The 26,918-nt window shown below is 29.7% G+C and overlaps 1 protein-coding gene, 1 long non-coding RNA gene and 3 other non-coding genes across 8 annotated transcripts in view; 2 read left to right on the plus strand and 3 right to left on the minus strand.

Moving 5' to 3' along the window:
• Nucleotides 1-559: 559 nt before the first annotated feature.
• Nucleotides 560-631, minus strand: TRNAD-GUC (transfer RNA aspartic acid (anticodon GUC)). Its single transcript has one exon. It is a non-coding gene; the product is annotated as a tRNA-Asp (tRNA).
• Nucleotides 632-887: 256 nt separating this feature from the next.
• TRNAD-GUC (transfer RNA aspartic acid (anticodon GUC)) lies at nucleotides 888-959 on the plus strand. Its single transcript has one exon. It is a non-coding gene; the product is annotated as a tRNA-Asp (tRNA).
• Nucleotides 960-10,672: 9,713 nt separating this feature from the next.
• TRNAE-CUC (transfer RNA glutamic acid (anticodon CUC)) lies at nucleotides 10,673-10,744 on the minus strand. The gene has a single exon. It is a non-coding gene; the product is annotated as a tRNA-Glu (tRNA).
• A 1,052-nt stretch (nucleotides 10,745-11,796) lies between these two features.
• Nucleotides 11,797-26,918, minus strand: part of LOC136796313 (uncharacterized) — a 21,794-nt gene continuing 6,672 nt past the window's right edge. Inside the window, exons 2-3 of the long non-coding RNA XR_010844018.1 lie at nucleotides 24,962-25,092; nucleotides 11,797-11,868 (exon numbers count right to left, since the gene is read on the minus strand). This is a non-coding gene — a long non-coding RNA (uncharacterized lncRNA). The remainder of the gene's footprint in view (nucleotides 11,869-24,961; nucleotides 25,093-26,918) is intronic.
• Nucleotides 16,243-26,912, plus strand: LOC106682977 (transcription factor Adf-1). Of its 4 annotated transcripts, XM_014424157.3 has the most exons (5): nucleotides 16,380-16,513; nucleotides 19,665-19,853; nucleotides 20,065-20,263; nucleotides 23,316-23,475; nucleotides 26,003-26,912. In XM_014424157.3, exons 3-5 carry the CDS (start codon nucleotides 20,176-20,178, stop codon nucleotides 26,358-26,360), a joined length of 606 nt encoding a protein of 201 aa, XP_014279643.1. In that variant the 5' UTR covers nucleotides 16,380-16,513; nucleotides 19,665-19,853; nucleotides 20,065-20,175; the 3' UTR covers nucleotides 26,361-26,912. The 4 variants fall into 4 exon arrangements, with proteins under 4 accessions (XP_014279642.1, XP_014279641.1, XP_014279643.1 ...); XM_014424155.3 differs by lacking the exon at nucleotides 19,665-19,853 and having other exon boundaries at nucleotides 16,249-16,513; XM_014424156.3 differs by lacking the exons at nucleotides 19,665-19,853; nucleotides 20,065-20,263 and having other exon boundaries at nucleotides 16,243-16,513.

Genomic DNA, 26,918 nt, shown 5'->3' on the forward strand with positions numbered 1-26,918 from the left:
GGAATTCTATCAATGGGTTGATTCTCCACATGTTTGTATCATGCCATGTTATAACTAACAGCAAATTTACTGGTTGAATATATATTTTTATACAGTTGTAAATATCAATAAATAAATTATAAAAAATATATATACCCATAACTTTTATTCTTTATGGTTTTGCAAGCCTGTTGGAGCCCTGATATGGTCAAAATATTAGCACAAATAGATTGTTTTACCCACAAACATCCTGAAATTAAGGAACTAACTTGATAAAGTTAATGAGTAACTTTCACGGTGTTCTAAGATAATAGGATTGAAATTTTGACAAATGGTAAATATATCTCACATCTCAGCACTTCTAGTTGTAAACTGATCAAAACCAGTTTTAATATTTTTTTCTTACTATTCGCTAGATTATAATGAATTTCTTACTAATTACTATATTATAATGATTAAATATATCATTTAAAATAATAAAAAGTTTACAACTAATTTGCCTGTGTAATATCAATGTTTTTATTTAGTTCCAATACAATACCGTAGTAAAATAAAATATTACTGAGTTTAAAAAAAGTTACTCCCCGGCGGGGAATCGAACCCCGGTCTCCCGCGTGACAGGCGGGGATACTTACCACTATACTACCGAGGAATTATATCATATCATTAAAAAATAATATATTTAAACTTATTCGTAACTTATTACTTATATCACATTAATAATTAAAGACTATGAAAAATACTCTGAGTTATTGAATGATGTTTTGAAGATATTTTATCCTCTTTAAAATTAAGATGATAGCTGTTTTCATACATGTATATCTGTTACTACAATTAAATTACAAGTAACATAATTAATAAGTTATAAATAAATTTAAATTTATTATTTTTTGATAATCAGACATGATTCCTCGGTAGTATAGTGGTAAGTATCCCCGCCTGTCACGCGGGAGACCGGGGTTCGATTCCCCGCCGGGGAGGTATTTTTTTTTTAAATATTTCATAATATTTTATTTTATTACTGAAAATATACGAATTAGACAAAAGATTTTATTTTGTTTCAACTTAAATAGTTGTAATCTGTTTAAAGTAATTATTAAGAAAAATATCCCTAAAAATAGTTTTTATTTATAGCAAATTAGAAGAACACCGAAAGACAATTTTTTTAAATTTAAATATACACATAGATTAATAAATATATTCAAAAACAAATTTTAGTTGTATTAAATTAACTTTTAAAACAATACGCGATCCCATCATCTCTACTTGTATTACGAACGAAAATAACTTTTTATCATATTTTTTTTCTGTTTACATTTATCTATTGCCCACACAATTATATCTGAAACTGAATAGTTTATTCAATAATCTACTAGGAATGTAAGTAACCATTTCTATAATTATTTAAGATAATTTGATTGTATTAATAATTTTAAAAATCTGGTTGAAATTCTACTAATTAAAATACTACTATCATACTAATTAAAGTAAACCACTGAAACAATAATTTATAATCTTTCAATTTCCTATCACTCCAACATGAAACTGCCAATTAGGTAAATATAGACCAGCAAAATAAGTTCTTAAATAATAGATATATAAAACAATTAGGAGTTAATTTTAGATAATAGAGAGATTTGTAATTAAAAAATAAACAGATAGTAACTGACAATTTATTCACCATATTTTTTTTGTCTCCCTACCATCGAATTTATTTTTTAAAATTAACCCAAAATAAATTCGTTATTAAAAATGTTTTAAATTTCTCAAGAAACAATAAATAAGCACCGAAACAATAAATTTACACTTAAGTAGTTAAGTTGATAACTGGATTTCAACTTAATTTAAACACACGTAAAAAGAGAATTTAGAAACAAGTTGAAAGTTAAAATTTAGCTTGCAAATATAGAAGTAGATTAGAGTTCTGTCTATGTTTCGTTTAAGTTGTTTGGCGGGGCTTATCTCTAGACATATTTGGACTGGTACAATTTAGTTTAATATGAGTGGTTAAGCGGTCTTGTATTTCTTTTTTCTTTATCTGCAGGTTTTTGCCAATTCAAGATTGCTGTGAGGTCTATTATTCATTTCGTGGGACCACCACAGAAATAAAAGTGGACCCACAGGCCGGATCGTACCGGCGCCACAGTAGTTCCGAGGTGAAGACCTACGCCTCAACTCCCACAGCTACATACGGCCCACTTGTACGTGTGGGAATATACTAAACATTTATACGTTTAAAATGAACTTATCTACTTAACAAATTAATACGTGTAAACGAGCCCTTACTATGCGTACTAGCGCACAACACGCCTCCGTATATTACAGTTAAAAATATCACAATTAGAGGTTCAATAAAGGTTTAATTAATAATTCTTCAGGATCTTTGATATGCCTTTTATTTTATATAAAATCACTACACACGCACAGATATGTATGTATATATAAATGTTTACTGTCTGAGTATGACAGTGATAGTCATTAACCATGTTGTTACATTATCAAGAAATTATTATAAAGATTTTATGTTATAAAATCATTGGTAACATCCTTCAGGTAAAGGCACAGTAATAATTTTGGACTGCGATACTGATACGACGTAGTAGAATGACCTTAGTATGTTATCACTCACTAATGACAAATGTAGGCTGTTTAGTTAATATATGACACATAGCACACAACACATAACATGGGTAAATACCCTTCCTCGATGTAATACTCATGCTTGATAATGTGATTAAATAAATAAATAGAAACAAGCCCAGAATTAGCAGTAGATTGTTTCAATCTCTCATAGCAATGGAGAGTTAATTTTTGTCTCCCCACTGCCAGAAGTAGAAATGTTTTTTGTTCATACCCATGGTTGTACCCAGAATCAAAACTATTTTAGCACGGAAAAGGGAATGAAACCAAAATTTTAGGAAAATTATAAATAATTGTTGCAGTGCTTTCTTTGTTAGTTTTACAATTAGTATTTGCTTGAAAAAAAAAATAATAATTTTTTCACTTTTATGGGGGCAGCGGCCCCCTCCGACCTTCCGCTAGGTCCATGATCATGCAGGAAATGGAAAAAAAAAATAGATTTATCATCAGAATCGCACTTTAATTTTAGACATCAAGGAACAAATTTGGTTCCGAGTCTGTCTTTTATCAAATTTGTGATAGGATCAATTCGATAGAACCGTAAATCCGATATTGATGAAATTCCAAGAGTTGTACAAGTTGGTATCTACGTGATCCCATACAGATTCTATCGGATTCCGACCATTACTTTCCATAACGCATGCGCAAACGCATTTCCCTAGTAGTACAAGAGCTTAAGAGGAGAAAAAAGGCAGTCATTTCACCCCAATTTTTGATTACTTAATTGAAAACTATGGATAATTACTAGTCAAAATTGATGAGTCTGCCAAGTATAGGAAGGAGAAATAAAAAATGGTGGCTATTTCAAATTGTTAAATATAATTACTTTTTTATTCGGAGCAACAACAATAGAAAATCTAAAATGTAAGCCTTAATAGAGCTAGTTACATTCAATAGTTCTCGAGATATAGCTTTTTAAAAAGTAACATTTTATAAAAAACATTGTATAGAACGTACTGAAATATCAGTAGTTAGTTAATTTATTTTGAGAAATCTATATCTCCAAAAACTATTTGACGTACAGATGTCTATTAACACTCAAATTAAAGCTAGTTCAATGAGTTATAAAGTAGTTTATGACGTTTATTTTCGTAAGAGTAAAGTTTACATGAAATTTGCTAAAATAAATTGATTCATTGTTGTCCAGACAAATTTTCATTTGCCAAATTTATATTTATATGTGAATATCATAAAAACTACTACCCATACGAAGATAAGTGTCATAAACTACTTTATAGTAAGTTAAATTTCCTTTATTTTGATTGTTGGGAGACATGTGCGTCTTATGGGTCTAGAGATATATTTTTTCAAAAATCTACCATTTTATACGAAAAACTAGAAATTTAAATTTTGTGAGTTTATTTTGTCAAATATCATAAAAACTACTAATCCTACAAATAAAAAAGTTATAAACTATTTTATAGTAAATTTAAATAGGTTTAATTTGAGTGCTGGCAGACATCAGTACGTCCAATGGTTTCTGAAATAAACTTTTTCATAAATCAAACTTATTGTCCGAATAACTATAAATCAATTAATTTTAGCAAATATTGTTAAAACCAGTACTCCTACGAAAATAAGCGTCATAAACTACGTTATATTAAATTAAAATAGCTTTAATTTGATTGCCAATAGATATATGTACGTCACATAGTTTCTAAGTTATAGGTTTCTCAAAATAAATTAACTAACTACTGATATTTCAGTACATGTTTATGAATCGTTGCTTTTTAAAAGGCTAAATATCGAGAACTATTCGACTTAATAGCTCTATTAGGGCTGATATTTTATCAAATTTACTATTCTTTAAATAATGTTCTTTTAGATTTTCTAGTGTTGTTGGTAGTTTTTAAGATATAGAGCTCCGAATGAAAAATTAATGTTTTTTATGGTTTTGAACCAGCCGCCATTTTTTATTCACCCTACCTATACTTGACAGACTCGTCAGTTTTCACTAATAATTATAGTTTTCATTAAAGTAATCAAAAATTGAGGTGAGATAACTACCTTTTTTTTCTTCTCGGGTTTTGTACTATTAGCACAAATATTTCGTAAAAAGCTTGCCTAATTAGATTAAAATTTAAAAATTATGAATTACTGTAATAATTATATAGTATCAATTTTTTCGAATAAAATGTACTACTTTTGCTTACATGTGCAGAAATATGTCTTCCTTAACACACCTCCATTTTAAAAACGGTTCCCTCTATTTAATCCGATGTAAAAATACAATAAAATTGGGTAATCATGGTCTAGAATAAATTCGTCAAGTGATTTTTTTTCTCCAAGCGAAAAACATTTTGTCGAACACTATATTTTAACAATGGCTCCTTTCGTAGATTTAAGGTTCTAATGATAAACCATTATTAACCTTGAAATAGAGGTAATTATCTATCCAATAAAAGGATAATGTATATAAAATTAAACAGAGTATACTAAAAAAAAGTTAAGAATAGTGAGGTAGCTTTACTGACATGTATTTTTCAGACGTTTTTGATTTATTGTTCAAAAGGTAATGCCATCACAATATATTATTCGTTTTAACTCAAAATTCATTACATTGGCTCATTGCATTTTATTTTAAAGTTGTAAATTTCAATAAATATATAAAAATAGCTAATGGAATGTTAGAACGAATTATATTAATTACATTATTCTATGCGGAGTTAGTTAACCATATGGTCATTACTATTTCTTCAATTAAAATTCTAATGGTAATATTTACATGGTAAACGTATGACTTATTGTTCTAGACAATAAAGAACAATAGAGCAATTTATTCAATAATAAAAAAAAAATTCCTCATGTAATAAATCTAAATGCGATTTTCAAGAAGATAGCACAATCTGAAATTGTAATAATATTTACTATTATTATAATAGTATGTTATATGACAACACAACACGTTTATGAAACATTCCACCATACACCACGCGATTCTTAACCTAACATTTAAATTAAAAATCTTTCAGCTACAGATTTATTATATTGTATGAAGTGTTATATTGATGTGTTATATGTTGCGGTCAATAAAGGTAACATTATAGTAAAAGAAAACTATTTATTGTTAAGCAACGTTTCGGCCCACTTTCCAGGGCTGTCAGATTGAGACAAAGATGACAACTGAGTTTATTTACAATAAATAGTTTTCTTTTACTATTTTGATACCTTTATTGACCACCAATAAACTTTTTTACTATATTCCAACAATCTTCATACGGTTAACTAACTTCTTCCAAAACAAATTTATTAATTTTAACTTATGTGTGTATCAAGATTATCACTGTACAATACAAAGGAGAAAAAACCCATCCCATATCAGATTTATGTTTAAGCATTAAGCGGTTGAGTCAGATCCAAAAAGAATGGGTGAATAGAAAAAAATATCGGAGCCCCTATCCACGTTCAGAAACCTACAGCAGTCCAACGAAGGTGAGAAAAGAAAGATGGGTAACTGCGGGGAGAAACGACGAGAATTAGTTGAAGAACAAAAAAAACAAGATGCCTGTTGGACAATATAAATTCATGTAATCAGTCATTAAGATGATGAAGCCGACCGGGAGCAAAACGAAAGGTTGACATAGGCCCCTCATAGATAACCTGCTCGAAAGGTATTCCGGTTAACTAATTCATTTAATTTTATGGTCCTTCAAAAGACTCAAGAAAAATTAAGGTACTTAATCACGTTTTTTAAAAGATCTTATCAATATTTTGAAGATGAAAAAATTATTTTTCGAAAAGAGCTTCATAAAAACAAAATTAACAGTCTCATAAAGTTATCTTCTGGCCAGCATTCTTTCTGCATAGTTAAAGAAACACCCTAATGTTATCTTGTTAAAATTACTATAAAAAATTAATGAAAAATGCACTGATCAAAATCCTTCCAACCGAATGGAAAGTTATTTTGGTAGATTAAATCTTACATACTTCTTTTCTATCATACATATGCATCCCCTTATACTGAAATTTATTTCATAAAAGAACTATTTATTTATGTTTTTGAGCTTATAAAGCTCTTTCTTAATTCTTAATTACTTGATCTATTTTAATAACACACGGGGTCACGGTAGCTGCATATAAATATGTGATACTCACTCACCTCCCTCCAGGCATTTGCGAGGCCCCTAAGCCAATGGCAAAAAAAAAATGAGACGCGTGATGTATTTCATAGGTACATTGCGCGAGGCATTGGAACTCTATGGTCTGTCGCGCCAATTATAATAATATTAATTAATTTCTAAATACTTTTCAACATTTGAATCTTTTAACGAGAAAAACACCTGTTTGTAAATAAATATAAAAACTACGTACTTAAAGGAACAAATAAACAGACCCTATTCCTTCTAAGAATATTATTCTTAAAAATATGTGATTATTATACAAAAAAAACTGATGACAAACATGTAATATCACAATTTAAAAAATACACAAGTTCATACTCTAAATTCGTAGCTATTTAGCAATAAAAAATTATTTGAGAATTAAAGTCCATTGATTCGATTTTATTTAATACCTTCAGGGAATGCTCATTAATAAAGTTCTGATACAGGCACACTCTTAATATCATAGTTTTTTAATAAATATTCTATTTTACATAGACAACTAAGGAGAGATAAAAGGAAATAGAACGCCTAATTACTGTTTTAATTATTATATAAAATATTTATTTATAAGTGATCAGTCTTAAACTTATATAAAATATAGTTTTAAACCTTTACAAAAATTCATCCTGTTTAAATATACTCAAGACGTTATTACCCCCTGCCTGCTAACGGCGTACCAACCCTCATTTTACGAATTATAACTCAATGAAATGAAACAACATAATCCAATGAAAACTTAGTTTTTTTATGAACCATTTTTATTATTACGCCTTATACGTAAATTAAAATATTAAAACATTTTTATAAAATAGAGATACATTAGTTTATTTTGACAAATTTTTGTTTCATATTGTTTGTTATTGTCTTTTTCTTGTTATACTGTTTATATCTCTATTCTATTATTATATCTTGTTTGCAGTTAGTCATGAAGAACGCCTGAAATCCTAGATGAAACGTTGGCACAATAAAATGAATCTCACGTTTGAGTTTTCTACACTCCACTGATCCAGGATTACTATTTGCGACTAGAAATATTTTTTTCTACAAAAAGAACTACTTTTTTGCTACAGAGTATATTGAACTCTTGGGTTAGTCTTTAAGACTAGTGATGTAGGATGTCCCGTCTCCGGCCTGCTTTCAATTGATCTTACGTTCTTGAGTTTTGATGCCTGAATTGGTAAAACGGGCCGGTTAGTAACTTATCGATATTTGAGAAAATCTCAATTTTATTAGTGATCTTCCAATAACACCATAATAAAAATAGTTATCTCTATTTTTTTTTTTAATTATCCCTTTTATAATTTTATTTAGATCTATAAGATTATTTCAACGCTCCCCGATCTCATGGGTTATCCTATATAGAGGAACATAGTATTGATTGGTACATGTCGTTATAATAGGCGTTGTATCCGACAGGGATGTAAATAATGCCCGTATAGAACAGCGGAGTGCAGTGGGAGGTCGGTGACCGGCGCGACCTACCCCAGCCACGTGCCGCCCCCGGGCACCCCACGGTCTCGCCGCGGTCCCGTGCCGTCTCTTTCACGCCGCTCACATCATAAGTTAAGTTCGACTTTGATAGAGATTTAGGAAATCGATTCACAGTTTAGTGTGGCTCGTGATCCAACTTTAGCTTTACTAAGAATTGTTATCATAATTATATTTCGGCTTATGATTACACTATGTTCCGGTTTTTAGATCAATTTTTGTCTTGTTTTCTTAGTACTATTTTCTATTTTAGCCGTATTATGTGAATTAAATAGTTTGTTTTATCTCCATAAAGAATTTCAAAACTGTTTATTTTGGCTTATATGTCGGTGCAGCCTCCACAACAAAAAGCAGCGGTATTAGTTATGTTGGCAGCGACCGATAAATGTTGCCATCCTGAGGAAATAGTGTTATAATTTTCTGAATAAATAAAATTAAATTAAAATATTCGATCATGAAATTATAAATCTATAATTGATTATAAAAATGAGACGATTTTTAACATTAAAGTATACTAATTTTCTTCCTAAATTCTACCTTACAGGGTCAATATTACTGAAGCATATAACAGGAGAGAAAAGAGGAAATATTTTCCGCGTTGAAAACGAATTTTCGAAAATAATAGTAATAACGTAGAAGTATAATGTACTGCTAAAAAATCAAAAAGTTTTGAGAAATTAATATACAACAAATAATGTCGTAGATGGTACGATAGTGTGACGAAAAACGGATAGATAAAAGGCTTATCCCAATAGTACCGGAGTCAAATACATAAAAATCAGCTTATATAGCAAATAATTTCAAAAATTATTTTATATCACACTTAAGACGAAAATGCATTTTAGGTGGTTCTGAAAATTTAATAATTAGCTAATTAATTTAATAAAGTTAGACTTATATAATCCTAAAGTGGAACATAAAGATTAATTTCTTGGGACCATCATAAAATAAATATTGAATGACTCAATTGGGGATCGAACCCAAAACATTTTGGAACAGGCCACTATGAATTATCACGACGTCACATTTCATCTTCTTTAACTTTTTTTTCACTGTACCTTTTTCGCTAAGACCCACCGTTTTGGCATTATAAACAAAAAAAAACCTAATTCATCATTTCATTAAATTAATAAGCTAAATAGTAAGATTTAGGACTACCAGAAACGCCTTTCCGGATTACGGGTATATTTTACGGGCTGGGCTCCTGTACAACACGAGTTTTGGCCATCAAATAGTTGGGCACAGACGCATTAGGTTTTTCGTTTCACCAGTATGATAAATGTTTCCGTGTTTCCATGTTTGTTATGACAACATACATTTTTTTTCTATTTACCTAACCTATATATCTGATGTCGTGAATATCAAACTAATTGTTGTTTTGAAGCGAACTATCGTGGATTAATTTCAATTCTAAGTAGAGTGGTCAGTGAAAATTATGTGATGTGCGTAATGTAACAAATTTTAAGGGTTTTCCGTCAGCATTTTTTATGATGTTGAAAAATATGTAACCTTTCAATTTTTCTACGACTTAAATACTTAAAGAGTTAAAATGCAGATGTGAGGTGGATGCAAATTTCGTGATAGTTCGTTTAATTATTAACTCGCTGTATAAATTAAGTTTAGGCTAAGAATTAACTACTTGATTTGATAGACTTGTCTTTGTTAGTTCTCCTTCGTTATCTCTTAATGCTGTTAATTTAGAAACCTAGCACGTTTATTAGCTGTTATTTAGTAGTGTATAATTTTTCAACTGTTGGTTATATCATATTAGTTTTTTTTTATAGGAAAATTAACCCAATCTAGAGAACAACATTAAAGTAGTTCACTAGGTCTCGAAAATTGAATATGCGAATAACTAGAGCAACATAAGAAAAAAATCATATTAGAGAAAGAATTGGTGATGAAACATTTTAGATCTTGTTCTAGGGTTTGCTGAAGGTTATCCATTACGATATACAATTACTTATTGCGAAACGTACCATTTCGTTCAGTTTCCAATTTTACTTTTGCGGAGATCAATTCAGAAAATTAATACATAAAATGATTATCCACAATAGGATAATTAACATTCTTTAAATTCCAATAGTATAATAAAAAAAAATTAAAACCGATACTTAAAATTAAAAAAAACCTAAATTATTTTTAAATTAATCAAAAATTGTATTTACTAGTAAAATTCATCTAAAAGATATTTGATACAAAAAATATTTAAAAAGGAAATTGTTGTAATATAATAATTATTAACTTAAGATTACATGAGAAATCTTAAACTTTTTAGCTCTTATTCTTTTAAAAGCATTTGATCAAGATTCAATATAATTACATCTTCCTATAAACTTTTTTTTTTACACATAAAGTAATACCACACAACAAAATGATATATTTTATACTGAAAATCTTAAGTAAAATGTTATGATTAAAACAAGACACTAAGCTCTCTTAAATTAAATGAAAAAAAAACATTCCGGTACCGGGAATCGAACCCGAGCCTCCTGGGTGAGAGCCAGGTATCCTAGCCACTAGACCATACCGGACAAGTTGTTGGACGAACGTTTATTTAAAATTATAAGTAAAGGGCACTATTATAATTTTTTTTATCAATTATCCTTGGGGGTTAAGGCAATTACCAAGAGGTATGTAGTCTTTTTGTATTTAAAATATAGCATCCCATAGCATGTCATAAATAGCTTACCAAAAATAAGTGAACCTGTATTAATTTATTCAGAAACAAAAACAAAACTACTTGTCCAATATGATCAGCAGATAAATAAGTACCAACTCAATTCATATGGGAAATGAAACATTAGGTGGATTATCCTTAATAATAATTTTTCTATTTCCCAGCCTTAAATTTAATCATTTCTTCAAGACAATTTTTAAATTTACTATATATTTCCCATTATTTGATGGTTCACTATTAATGATACAATGGTGCCGTAAGGAGAAAAACAAAATATTAAAGGTAGTTTTGCCAAAAAATACAAAGCAATTACAGACAGCGAAAATTATTAATTAAAATCGAGTTTATCGAGTTCCGTTTAAAAAAATAAAATAAACTTTTTATATTATTACTTTTTAAAGAATTGTATCTATAGTCTAATGGTGGACAACAATTAAAAATTGAAATACACAAAATATTTAGCAAAGAGAATGATGGATTATTTTCTCCAAAATTTCATAAAAATGCTTCTATCAATATTCTAAATAAAAAATGAATATGTGAAACATAAATTTTCGCAAATTCCAGAGAAAAAAACAACAATTTATTTCCGTTGGAAAAAAAAAACAGAAAAAGAACATTAAAATTGTAAAATGAAAAAATTATTATTACTGATATTTTTTTAATCATAGAAGCTTTACATTATAAAATAAAATTAGTTCATTGAGTGGATTAACTAGCACAAATTGACTATTAACTAGATTTTTATTACACATTTTGCTGCATATTACACATGTTTCTACTGCATATTACATGGCATGTTCTGTTTTTTACTGCATTAATATCCGGGCCTTCATCATAATATAACATTCCAGAAAATAATCCATCAAATCATAATTAATTCAAAATAAATCAACACTCACTGCGATATGGTGTACGTCTCGAAAATATTTCAAGGATTTTGTCGTAGACGGTTGTTTTCTTGCCAAGTTTCTGTACCTAAACAAAAACAAATGTATATAATAAGAAGTATTATCGAGATAGCATTTTTTTTTTTTTTTTTATGTTAACTTAATTAATCCATTTAATTGTAAAACATAAATAATGAAGAATGCCAAAATATATCTTATCAAAAGGAAAACTTAAACTTTTTTTTAAAACAAAGTCTTTAATAAATTTTTGCCAGATTACCTGGCTAAACAGCCATTTGTATCAGCAATTATAAATAGAGACAATAGAGGATTAAATCAAAAACTTGGGAAACCCAACCACAACCCGAAGACTGAAGTCCAGGCTGCAGCAGGACATCCTGTTATCAATTCTATATTATCAGTTCTGTTATTGTCACTCTAAAATTTTATTTTATCTTAATTTCTTTTTTTTCTCTCTTCATCTTTTTCTTAAATTCACATTATTTTTTTTCCCATTACAAATCAATTATTTCTTTTATTAAATCGATATATGTCATTCTTTTTGTTATTAACTTTACTTTTATCTTTTTATTAAGAATTATTATTTTGATGTATTTATTTTATATATATTTTTTATTTATAACATTGTATATAGTTAGGGGTGTCTTTTTTATGAGACTATACCCCCTTCCCCATAATCAACTGTTAAAAAAAAATGAACTCTTGCATTAACCATGTAAGGCCCATCAGGCCGATCTGGTATTAAATAAATTAATAAAATAAAAAAACTGGCTATAACTTTAAGGTGAGCGATATTAGAAATCAATAAGTTATTTGAATTTAAGAGAATATTTTTTTTTTTAAATTGTGTTTGAATTATGTTTTTCCATGTGTTTATTTTTTTTCTCTTTAAGAAAAAAAATATTGGAAAATACACAGTCGTTGGAAAAAGTTTAAATTCGTCAAAACGTATGTTAAAGAGTGACAGGATGGTATAAAGCCAATTACATTTCATTCCACAGATATTTTAATTAAAATTCCTATCACATTTTCCCTAATTTACGCTTTCTAATTTTGTTATTACTGAAGCGGAAATTTGGTTCAGGTAAAGTTATACACCAAAAACACATCATTCGCAAAATTATCGTTTGTACAGCATTCTAAAATTGAGTAACATTTCTTTTCTCCTCTTAAATCGTAATGATTAACGAGACAGGTAGTTACATCTTTTTAATAACACTAGAACCAATGATGTACACTACAAAATCCAAGTACGAAACTAAATAATAATTTGTTTGGCACTATATAGTAAAGTTTAGTATTATCAATAACCATTTTGTGACTTATTGTGACTTATTATCAATATCCTTCCTTTGTAAAATTATTTAGATTTTTTTTTAATCTTTGGATATATATGGCGTACACCCTACTGAAAGCCGACAAATTACTGTTGAGCCTGGAAACTAGTCAATCTAAGTACAAAAAAATTTAGCATAATCTTTTAATAATTTGATAAGAGAATGAGTCCAACAGCAGTGCGGTATAGTATTTATATCAACTGGAGGCTGATAGTTTACATGCTGTCGCATGTAAATAAGAATTGGAAGGAATTACCCGTTCGACGACTAATGTTTTAGTCACATAAAATAATCATTATAAATTATGATTAAGATGGTACCAAAAATAATTTTCCTTTAGCTCATAGATTGGACTTGGCTAGGTTTTTCCGTAAAAAAATGTCGATTTCATGCCACTGGGCGACGTTTACTGATAGTAACTGTCGCGACATTCAAGCTGTTATCACGTAGACTGCCGCACGCAGAGACCTGTCTTAGCCTAGTATCTTATCAACTTGCGTTACTATAAATGAAATTGAAAACTTAAAAAGAAGAATTAATCTATTTCTTATTTAAAATAAATAATAATATTATATTATTTGAGAGAAATGGCACTTTTCTTTTCAACTTGACGGTTTGGATTATTTTGAAGAAAAAGTGATGCTAACCTCAACTATAAATATGCATATTTTTTATGGACTCAGCACATGAGAGACAGTAAAGTTCTTGAAAGAAAATTTTATTTGACATTCAACCTATAATTAAATAAAATTGGGACACTCATTGAAAAATGATTACATGATCCATAATGAAAATCCATTTTTTAGGAAGTCATTTTACTATCAATCCATCTTCGATTTTTTATTACTAAAATTTTTAATTTTTAATTTTATCTATACAATCTAGTTCATCATTTTTAAACATAATCTGATAACAGCCTAAAAAATTGATAAAAAAATTAAAGGTACGATTTTGTATTAATCATGCCAAATATATAAAATGTTAATCAAATGTTGTAGCAATGTCTTATAATAATTTATTTTTAGATTATTAAATAGAGATGAATATAGTACTGGACTTACGTAATAATTTTTAATTTATATTTTATGCAAGAGAAAATGTGGAATATTAACTCTTTGTCTGCCAAAAATACAATAGTTGCCAAGATAACTAAGTCTTATATATATCAGACTCGGCTTTTTTCGATTCAAATCCTGTCTCCGTTTTCCCTATTTTCTCCTTTTAATGTTTATTAAATTCTTTCATATGATGGTTTGAGAGTGGTTTATTTAATTATTAAGACAAACTTTAAATGACCCACTTTTTCTCTCAACTATTTATTTCAAGAAATTTCAAACGTTTAAGCTCTTAGGCTATTTTCAAGGACTAGGTTGAAGATAAGAAACGGGCAATTAGCCTGCAAAAGAGACATTTTAAGAAAATATGACATCAATGATTAGGGTTGTTTCCTTGAGAATGGACTAAGGGTCGAAACGTTGGAGATGTTTTAAAATAAATAATTGACAGAAATAAGTGAATCTATTTAATTTTGTGTTAATAATAAAATAAATGATTATTTATTTCAAATAAGCAACGCAAAAAGTATTTTAGAAGAAGACTTTTTTCAAAATTCGTCATTTAAGCCCTGTAAGACCTATTCGATTTTATAGACCTCTTTATTGTACATAGATTTACCGAGTATAATAAAAGTCGTTAGAGCTGTTATGGAGAAAATCTGATGAAAGTGTAAAATTGATTCCCAAAAGTGGCACTTCCCGTTCATCTATTTTAACAAAAAAGTTGCTGTAACATCCCAGGCATAAACTTACGCTGAATATGTAATTTCTGTTTCGTACTTACATAGCTTGGCCGTTCTCACCCACAGACTATTTTGCGAAGGTTGGTAATTTGGACTCAGAAGACCTCAAAACATGTATTTTAGCTGAAAACTCAAAAATTCGCAAGATCGCAATACTCCTCCTTGCTATATATTCCATATATATGTAAGTGAAAGTAAAAAAAAAACTAATGATAAATACTCCTGATAACAATTGTCACCTTAAAAAAATAACATACAAGTTTATAAATTATATATAAAGTTAGTGTTATAGGTCATAAGGTGCGATAATTCACTAACATAGCGTCATGGCATAGTTAGCAGTTAGCTGATAGTATTATCAGCTATCAATCAAATCCTTACAACAATCGTTGTATGAAATAAATATAGTACAACAGTTCTGTGTCATTACAAAAGATTGATTTACATGACAATTATAAGGCTGTCTGGACATCAACCCAACTGGGGTTCCATCAAACCTTCGAATTCCTCTCGTATCCAATCCTTAAATAAAATCCTCCATAAAGACCTTAATTTTCCATTTTTAACTGATCTAGCCCGAACCAGGTATCAATCCATCCATTATAAACTCTCTAACCACCAGAACCCTCTATTTTCTAACCTTGCTTCTTCCTTCATTTCTGAAATCCTCCGAGGTGCCTGAAAAGAAGATGGCCTCGAGAACTACTAGTGTAGAAATATGATTAGAGTGCAGCCAATGGGTAGTTTCTCTACATGCCTGTATTACTGTATGCCATTTTGATCTTACATCAAATTAACTTACTGTTTTTTTATATAAATAAAGTTGAATATTGCTATAAATAAATGCAAAAAAAAAAAGTTCTGTCATAACAATGTCACCACTTAATGGTAGTGGCTGCGACAACTGTCAGAACCGCTTTCACTGTGACCGGAATAATGGAATCTGAACTTGGACGGTGATGGCTATATAACAGTTGATCAAGGTTTACCCTCTACTGTAATAAGTCAATACAATTACTATTACCTAGTTTTATTTAAGGACATAATTTAAACAAAAAAAATTCATTTTTTCTTTCTTTTCAGAATCTTTCTGCATATTTGTAGAAGTTGGAAGGTAGTTGTGGAGACGGTCATGGATTAATCTGACATCATAAACTGATTCATGTCAATGCGAATTTCGGCTCCTATCTCAAGAGAAAATGATGCCTTGGAGGTTTGTTTACCTCTTGGGCGAGCGGGAAGTCGACATCTGTGATCCAATTAAAGCACTAATAATAGTGTAAGGTTATAAACCCATAACAATAGAACATATGGTAGACCATTCTCTTCCGAGTTGGAGTGTACATCCGCCAATAGATACAACACAACTCGGGAGTGGGGATAAAAGATCGATGCTGAGGGAGCGAAGCGAGCGCAGCTAGTGTGTCACCGTCTCAACGAGGCTATGGACGTAGTACAGTTGATCAGAGCTGTCAAGTCAAAGAAACCGCTTTGGGACAGGAAACATGCTTACTATCATGACAGGATAGTCACCATGGGTCTTTGGAACGATGTGGCAATATCTCTCGGAACAGACCGTGAGTTCAGTTTGTTAATTTAGATTTAGTCCGATATAATTTCGGTCGTTTCGATGACAAACAGTCGATCGTTTTGCTAAGACTTCGTGTCGTTGTTTGGGCAATAGTGACAAGAACCGACCATCACCCAGGCGAGCCACGTGTTGGTTTAAACAACTTTCAAACAGTCCATTCAAGTTAGAGCCACAACTGCTATCTGCCGGTAGCGTCGAGAACTTCCACGATTACATATACTCTCAGCCATTGTTAACTTACAACAATATTTGCCATATCCCTAGAATACTTAAGGTTCAGGCTAGACAATAATCTGTTATTCAAACAGTATATTAATAAAAAATTATAAAAGGAAAGAAAAATAATGTACAAAATGTTTCCATACTTTAATAAAAAACCAAAACTATCCTTCAGAAATAAATTGATACACCTTTAAACAATGCTATGACCTGTGGTCTAAGCATAACCCTGTCTTAGACCTAATAACCCAAGCTTCACTAATTAAACTAACTCAAAAAAATCTACAGTATTCTAAAACAAATGCCTAAGAATTGTAAACAACTACCTATTTTACAAAAGAATAACTAAAATGTATTCAGAATTAAATATATATACTGTACAATAATACATGTAAAAATAGACTAATAATTTATAAATTTGGAATTGTGCAAATACAACGGCCGGTAGAAATAAACATAGAAGAATTAAATATAAATTATTGTAAAAATCATTTGCAATGATCTGTATTTTTTTTTTTTTCAAAACTGTCGGGTTTTCTTTTCTTTTTATTTATAACTAAAATTTAAAACATTTTTATAAGTAATAAGTAGCCAAGAAAAATTAATTGTATAAGCAAGAAGCAATGTAATAATTATTGTATAACCTAATATTTATGAAATAAATACTTTTGTATAAATAAAAAAAAAAACTAACAATGGTTTTATTTAAAATTTAATACAAAAGGAACTTTCTAACAAAGTTGAAAAATTTACTTCACATTAAATATATTTATAGTTTTTGTACAATATCATATTCACTGTATCTACTTTTTGAATGTGCAACCTTTTAAGTACCAAATATATTCTGAATTACTGCTGTTATACGATAAACCATAGTTATAGGGATTAAGAGATTGTCTTGTGAAAAAATTCAAATTTTCAATTCAAAATTCAATGCTGCTACCAGTTTCTGTTTAATGGACATTCATTTATTAAGGCTGAAATAAAAATATCATCAAACAGTTTATATATTATTATATCAGTTGTTGATATTAAATATTATTTTAACCTCACGAAGCCATCAGATTATATAAATTTATTAAATATAAAGAAACTACACTGATTCCCAACTTCCTAACAAACTCACAAATAATAAATTCTCCTTTTTCCTACGACAATGCTGATTATATGGCTTAATAGTGCATTTCATAATATAGAGTAGTAATGAATAATGTTCTAGTTTCATAAATTTCAATTTAAATGAATTTTTAAAAACACCATCAGCTTAAAATATACATGTTATGTCAGTATATGTTAATTTTATTAATAAATGTTTTTTAAAATAAAAGTAAAATAAAATAAATGTAAACTTGCCGATGGTTCAACAAAGTGTATGGTAAGTTTCTTTAATCCTCATAAGCCCATTAGTTACACACAGTGGGAAATCCTAGACCCTCAACAATAAAAGCATCAACTTCCTAAACAGGTTCGAAAGAGTAATTTTAAGGAGAATTATTGGACCTGTACTTAAGATTGGTCGTTGAGTGCTAAGCAAAAACAGCCAATTTTGTTTTAGCTATACAAGGAAATCAACATCTCCTATATAAAAATACAAAGACAAAAATGGGATAACCATGTTATGGCCTGGATGGTCTATGCCCACACAGTAGGCTGAAAAGCCGATGGAGGGATGGAGTGGGGCAGGATCTTCGATAACTGAGAAACACAAAAAAATACCCATACATCTGTTGTGCCGATAGAAGAAGATATAAATAGGTGTTATTACATAAGAAGTTGAAGAACCCATAAATAATATTTTTTAATATACTGGATGAATATTATTAGATTCCAATAAACATTTTGTATTCAATACAAGACAACCATTTTTATTTCTACCAACCTTTTACAACCACAAATAAAAGAACTAGTCCTCATAATTTTTTTCTCTGGTAAATAATTTTTTTTTTTAATTTCTAAAAATCAAATTTTTAATACAATATGTAAAATTTATGATAGATGTAGTCATTTTCATTAAGCAAGTCATTAATTTAAAAAAAAATTCTATATATTTAAACTGACTTAAGGTGATTTTTGGAAATGAACAACTCGAGTATATAATACAGTAAACAGAAATTTATTGAATTAGAAAATTTGTTTGATCTTGGAAGAACTAGTTTGTAACAGAAAATGTTTACATCCCATTTTATAAAACATAAATTTCATATTTTGAGTTAATTAATTTCTCTAACTCCATTTGAAACTACACTTAGATTTTTTCTCTTCTTTCCATATCTATTAAAGGTAATATGCTCTCAATTTGGTTAAACAAGCCACTTTTCCATGAAAAAAGATCCTTTAGTCTTTATAAGGAGTAATAATGAACAGAAATGTATGGCAAAGAAACACAAAGCAGGATTTGTACATCCTATGGGATGTCTAATTCTCTTTCAAAAAGTTTAATGTCTGTCTCATCTAAATAAACAAACTTTCATTAGTCAAAGTTAGTTTCTCTAAATTTTATTGGTTAGTAGTTGCATACTCTTAGTTTTTGTGAATTTCTTTCAGTATTATTTTTTCTTATATTTGAAACCTTTCAATCCAAGTTTCTGTGTGTAATTCACATAAAATATAATTGAATACAGTTGTGATGGTGAAAATTTCTCTATGTAATGTGATCTTTAATTTTTTCACTAATCTATCTTTTCTTTCTAGGTTGAACTGAAAATTTTCAAAGTTTTCACCTGTTCATACCAAGAGGGTTAATGTACCTGATACTCGATTCGAAATAACAAAATTACATAATAAATACTTGAAAATATTCATAATTATCAATTTTTTAAAATTTATATGGCAAATGTAATAATTAGGAACAAACAATCATTTTTGTGAAATCGTGTTTAAAAAGATATATATACCATTTTTTTTTTTTTTTTTTTTAGGGAATTTTAATTTCTCAACATTAACCCTCAACATAAATTAGACCCCATTCTTCTATATCACCATTAGATGAAGACAGAGCCTTGAGTTATTGCTGAGAAAAGAATATCGACACAGCTTAGAAAAAAACGGCAAAAAATTGTTCAGCTATTTCTTTCATGGTTTGCTGGTTGTTTTAGGCCGTTGTCCATGTAAGTTATTTTACAAACCGGTTATTTTCGATAAACTATCTATTCCGAATTAACCGCTTAATTTAACAGATTAGTTAAATATGTTTGTTATCAGAACAGATTACTCCTATACCTCCTTGCATTGTGAGGGAACGAATCCTTAACGACCGCGATTTTGTAAACAAACTTATAGTTAGTAAAGGAGTAAATGATAACGTAAGTTATGTCAAAGGAATCCAAACATCGGCTCAAGAGAAAGAGCTCAAAGATTCTTGATGACACGAAGCTTCATGAAATCCATCGGCTTTTCCGTGATGCAGTGAAAAAAAAAGAAATTCATCGCATGCGCGATTTTGAAGAAATAAGAATCGTCGACAGATTTGACAGGCGTCGCTATCTAAATTCCCGGAAAATGAAGATGTGTTCCAAAGGTAATTTAATATTGTATTGCGGGAAGAATTTATATTGTTCCTCAGTAATGGAACCTTTTAGGTATTTTTCTTTTCTTTTAAACATATCACTGCTTCTGGAGAACAATGACGCAACTGTAAAATTGATATTATTGTATTGGAAATTTTTAAAATGGATTTACTAAATATTTGTAAATCGGCATAATTATCGTTAGAGATTTCTTCCTTGGCGAATTTTTTAGTTTAATTATGTTGACAAAAATCTAGTTGATGCATTTTTTTAGCCTGTCAACTCAATAAAGTAAATTTCATCAAGTCAATAGTTGTGTCATTATTCTTCAATCCCAGGGATACAATCTAGTAAAATAGCCTGAAATTTGATTGGCCATACCTAGAAGTAAGTTTAAATTAATTTCTGTCAATAGATTGTTATGTAAAATTTTTTGAAAGATATGATGGCCAAATGTTTACCACTCCCAGGAGGTCCTTATCCCTAATATGGCAAATTTTTCAAAATAAGTGCCATATATTTTTAGGTTTAATGCTGATAACTCAAACAATTACAAGTAGCTAGAATAACATTATAAACTACTTTATGGTGCATTTTATAAACTTCAGTTCGAGTCCTGATTGAAATCTTTATGTTCAATAATTCCCGAGATACTGCTTTTTTAAACCTATATTTTTGTTTCACTAAAAGGGCAAAAATCATTTTGTGAATTTATTTTAGCAAATACTATGAAAACTACTATTCATAGAAAAATAATCATTACTTCTTTAAGGTGCGTTTAACGAACTTCAAATTGAGTTCTAATGGAATAAACCTTCAATATTATGTATAGATGATTGACCGTATGTGAATTTGTAGATGGTCAGGGCTGCAGTATATACGTTTGATGAATATCTGTACTGTGTGTCAAAATGTTGGCAATAAATAAATAGTTGAAAACTATTGTTCATCTCAGTCAAATACAAGTTCCTTTTGCCTCGTGTACACCTCCAGCCGACACAACTGTTCAGATAAGGACACACATGGTTAGCCAAAATGACAGCAATCAATAAGTTGTTGAAAACTATTGTTCTTGGGTCAAATCCAAGTTCCTTTGCTCTCTGTGTACATCTTCATCCAATTCAACAGGCCTGATGAAAACGTACAATGTGAATCAAAATGTTGGCAATCAATAAATAGTTCTCAGCTAGTGTTATTCTCCTTAACAGTGCTATCTCCATCAATAAAACTTTACCTTCAATGTTTTCCTAGATACAATTTTTCAAACATTAATGTCTTATCCCAAACAACAACAAATCAAATTGATGAATTTATTTTGGAAAATGCCGTAGAAACTGCTGATCTTACGGAAATGTTTATTTAAAAAAAATGTATTTAGCATTCAAATTGAGTCCAAATAGACATCTATGCATTGAATAGTTCCTGTAATAACTAACTATTTTGCAAATATAACTCATTTTCATTGTATGTTGCAAAATCATAAAAAAAAAAAAAAATATTTATAAGCTACACTATAGTAATTAAAGTGTATATATATATATATAAGATCAATCATATTTCATGAAATAATGTGATATTGCATTAATATTCAACTTTAAAAAAAAAAATATTGGTATTTTGAAAAACTGTATCTCGGAAAATGTTGATCATAGAGTTCTATTTGAGCTCAATTTGAATCTTATTAAATGCGCTATAAAGTTGTTATTAATGATTATTTTTCTAGAATTAGTAGTTTTCATGATATTCGCTAAAATATATCCAAAAAATGTTGTTCCTAATTATTTGGAAAAAAATTTCAGTATTTGAAAAAGTGTATTTCAGAAAATATTGAATGTAAAGAGTTCTATTAGTGCTCAAATATTAGAAAATTTATTCTACTTTATAAAAGGATGTTTATTTTTTTCAGACAGTAAATTGTTTTTCCGTGGTCTATTTCACCAAATTAAGACCATTCAAAATTTACTCAATCATTCTATTTTATAACTCCATCCTCTTTTGGAATATACTGAAAAATTTTTGATTTTTAAGATATTATTTTAAAATCTTAAATGAAACAAAACTCGTGTAGTGGCAATGAAATTATATGTTGGCAAATAAATCCTTTCAGTTTTAATGAAGAAAATTTAAAGGAATTTTTTAATATATTGACCAATGTACCAAAATCATAAGATAGATATCTGATTTAATAATAAGTTAGTCATACCAGTTGCTGGATTTGTAGAACAGCACCAAATGAAATAGTTCAGCCATGCGAATAGAATGGCTGACTAAAGGAAGAATTAAAGTTTCATAGAAGCCAAACTAAAAGGAAAGTGCTTTCGAGGCAGGGAAAGGAAGATATGTTGACATCATCAGGCTTGGTAGGGAAAGTCTCTGGCTGATATGGGAGGTACAATCAAAGATTGGGGCAATTAGTGAAGTTTGACTTTGACTAAACTTCCATTCCTTGTTAGAGAAAGATGAAGAAAGCACTTTGTTAAAATGATTTGTTCATTTTGGTTACTTCTACTTGATATTTATTTAGCTATGTGGCAAGAAAGTTCAAATTTGATTCAATTTCCTATTTGTCCTAAATTATGGAGCATTACCAAAACCAAACTAAGTAATGGTCTCTTGGCACCATATTTAACCTAGTTAAAAAGATATGATGGTCCTTCTTGCTCTGCAAAAAAGTTTCCTCGGGTAATCCCCTTCCAACCAGCATTACATCACCAAATTTCTACACACAAAAATTGTCCCCAACTAGAAAAATAAAAGGGAAACACCAACCTTTGAGTTTCAACCAGCCCAGATTTCTTTTACTACAATTGAAGTTGTGGTAGAGCCTTAGAGAACAAATTTGTGGTTTTTAATGAAAAATAAAAAAGCATAAATAAAGACAAGACCTGTATCCTGGCATCTTAGATGAAAAACGGATTGCGTATTTCTGCAGAATCCAGATATAATATATGTAAAGTTTTTCGTTTCAATTTTTTAAAGCCTAGTATTATTTCTGTTGTAAACATCATTGTTAGTTTTTATGAATATAATTATGATTTCCTTATACTGTGTGCTATATTTCAGCTGATTCAGCTCGAGCCAAATGGAAAGGATTACGGGACACATTTCGAGGAGAGTTAAAGAAAGTTAATAAAACTATCGCGAGTGGAACCCATGTCCGATCGACGAATTGGGAATATTTTGATGAAATGCTTTTTGTCAAGGACCAAATATATTCTAACAGGTACCAGCCCATTTTATTTATTTGTTTATTGATACTAGTTTTTTATTATTTTTCTAAGAATGACACAGCAGTTCTTATAGTCCAGCACAACACTTTGTAAAAAATAATGTGCTGTTGTCAACGCCCTGAATTTTATTGTCATCGCAACATGAAATAATTGGGAATGTTCATCAAACAGGCAGAATGTATATTTTATTTTGCAAAAGATCTTAACCCTGTCTGTTCCTTCTTGCCTCTTTTCTCTTCTATATAACGTGTTTGTGCCAAATAAGAATGAGGTTTAGTAGTAGAAACAGATATAGATACAACAGAGAATATCTTGAGAAATCAAAGTATATGGAGTCTACAATTAATAGAAAAAATGAAATTTAAGAGGAAATAAAGGCAGGCTTATTATTGCAAATTTAGATTGTTCACAACTTTTTTCCAGAAAATGTACAAAACTTTGGTTGCTTAAATCACTGTCGCAACAAAACCTTCATGGATTTGAAAATAAAGTCCTGTATACAATATTTAAACGAAAGGATGAAATAACCATCAAATTCTGATAACTAGACAATGCCGAATTGTTTGTATTGGACCCTAAATGTATAACTGAGGCGATAGCATTGTGTCGGTTGAAATGGGCATATAAAGTTGTGGGGCTTGGTAGTAAGCAAATAAAAAAAAACCATTAATAAGCTCTGAAGCAGTAAATATCCAAGGGTTAGACCGCTATGTAGATGTGAGGATTCTATTTAGTCATTCTTTCCTAATATGGATTTTGAAGGAGAGTAATGGAGGAAGGTGGGTTAGGGAAATTGGCCCTGAACTTACGGAGTCACTAAGCCTTCATTTATTATTGATTGGTTTAAATATTGATGGTCAACTACACAGATTTAATAAGTACCACTTTGGTCATTATAGTACTAAGAGTTAAATACTGTTAGAAATGTCTAATTTTTTTATTTTTCACTTTTGAAATATCTGCTTAAAATGGGTAGATGAGACTTTAAAATAGTTAAATCGAGAAATATTTAAAAAGCCCCTGAAATTGAAAAACAGCATGAAACCCACTACTCCCGTCCTTCGTGGTAGCCTTTCTTTTCTTATCTTTAAAACGGGCAGTTATAGGGAGTATGTTGATCAACGTATGACATGTCACAATCTCTCCAAGGTAATCATAACACAAAAAGAGGCAATCCTTTCCAGCCGGTAGGAGGATTAGAGGAGACTTTAAGATAGTTAAACCGAACAATACTTAAAAAGCGTCTGAAACTGGAAAACAGCATGAATTTCTTTAACAACACAAAGTGAACAAATTTTTTAAGTGATGTCAAATCTACAATAAAAAACAAAGAGAACTTATAAATTATGATAAAATGATGCAGTCAAATCTTAAATCTTTTTTTACCTGAAACTATAGAATTTATACTTAAAACATCTGTGAAATTCACCAACATTTATGACATCTATTTGAGATAAGCAATTTAGTTAATGAACCTACCGAATTATTGAAGATTCCTTACAAGTTGTTGGTTGATTCCAATGTTCCTTATTTCGAAATAGAGGGGCAGTTTTGCTGTTTAAAGTATGATCGATAATATCATGATTTGACCATACTGAAGTCATTAATCCCTAAAATGAAAATAGAAATTAATATTTTATAAGACAAACCAACTAAAACTATTTCTAAAGATGTGCTTTCTGCGGCTTCAGATTGCTCCAAATTAATTTAACGGAAACTGTTAACGGTATAAACGTAAAACCTTTTAAAGGTGTTATCAGGATAGCATTAAAATTAATTGTGTAAAGTTTCATCTAAATCTGAGGGAATAGATGTCACAACCTAAGTGATTTAACATGGAATGATCCTCATATTAATTAATATCAAAACATAAAATAATAAATTATGAGAGATAGTTGACCGTGGATGATAAATGAGGAGAAGATGGTTGGGGGTGCGGTCAATGAAACACAAATAAGTATGACTAACTTATTTTAATGTGCCGACGTTTCGGCTAGAGTTTCTAGCCTTCTTCAGGGCCAAAAACAAAACAAGATAACAACCACAGTAAGTATAGAAAAATAAAAAATATAAAAAAGAAATGTTATATTTATACTTTCTTTTATATTTTTTATTTTTCTATACTTACTGTGGTTGTTATCTTGTTTTGTTTTTAGCCCTGAAGAAGGCTAGAAACTCTAGCCGAAACGTCGGCACATTAAAATAAGTTAGTCATACTTATTTGTGTCTCATTGACCGCACCCCCAACCATCTTCTCATATAAAATAATAAAATGTAGTTTTTGTTATTTTTACAAGTATCCATTCAGAGGGTTAAATTTATCTTTCGGTCACAAAAAATATTCTCTTTAAATGATATTTGAAATTGAATAAAAGCTAAAGGATATTTAGAATTTGATTTCATTAATTTTATATTGTTTGCAAAAATACCAAAAGTTGATATCTATACAAAAAGTTTTCCTTTTGAAAGTAAATATCATCTCACCCAATATCTATTGACTAATTTAAACAAACTTTACAGAAGAAGCCTCGCATATATACTTCAGGCGCAGCAGAGAGCAGTTCCTGCAGCAGATTCTTCTGTTGAGGAAAGTAATGCAAGTGTAGATCTACCGATGTTGTACAAACAGGAGGTGATTGAGGAAAATGAAGACACTCAAGATGCAATCGAGGATGACCCTACTGTTGTGGTGGATAAAGTAGAACCTCAGCCATCTCTCCCTCCGTCTCAGGTCCATTCGACTGATGATGATTACAACTTTCTCATGAGTATTCTTCCACAGCTTCGTAATCTTCCTACTATGAGGAATTTGTATGTAAGGCTTAAAATACAGGAGTTACTTTATAATGAAATTGTTTCACTTCAGGATAACAATTAGCTTAAATTGTTTAAAGATGAAGTATTTAACCAAAGACTTGATTTTATAGTTTATATCTCATTGTGTTGTTACCCCATTTTCTTTTTCTTATGTATTCAGACTTGTATTTATAATTTATAATCTTTGAGTTTGTTGATGTTTATAGTTTTTAATGTGAGATGGGTGCTAATAATGTCTTATTAATTATTTATGTTATTTTTCTTCCTCTTTAATGCCATTTATAATATGGAGAGACCTTAGTCCATGGCTATAAAGCTTTGGGGCCACAATTCATAGTCAGCTATTTCATTAGTTGGGGTATTTCAGTTTCTTGCCTCCAATGAATATTCTGTTGGAATGAATAAAGTTATGAGTTTTCATTCAATCCACAAAAATATTCAAACACTTGTTTTTATAATTATGAGAGATAGTTGACTGTGGATGACGTATGAGGAGAAGATGGTTGGGGGTGCGGTCAAAGAGAAACACAAATAAGTTGGAGTAACCTATTTTTATTGTGCCGTTTCGGCTAGAGTTTCTACCCTTCTTCAGGGCTAAGAACAGAACAAGATAACAACC

The sequence above is a fragment of the Halyomorpha halys genome, unplaced genomic scaffold, assembly GCF_000696795.3.
Source record: "Halyomorpha halys isolate HHAL.00 unplaced genomic scaffold, Hhal_1.1 Scaffold455.1, whole genome shotgun sequence".
Taxonomy (NCBI): domain Eukaryota; kingdom Metazoa; phylum Arthropoda; class Insecta; order Hemiptera; family Pentatomidae; genus Halyomorpha; species Halyomorpha halys.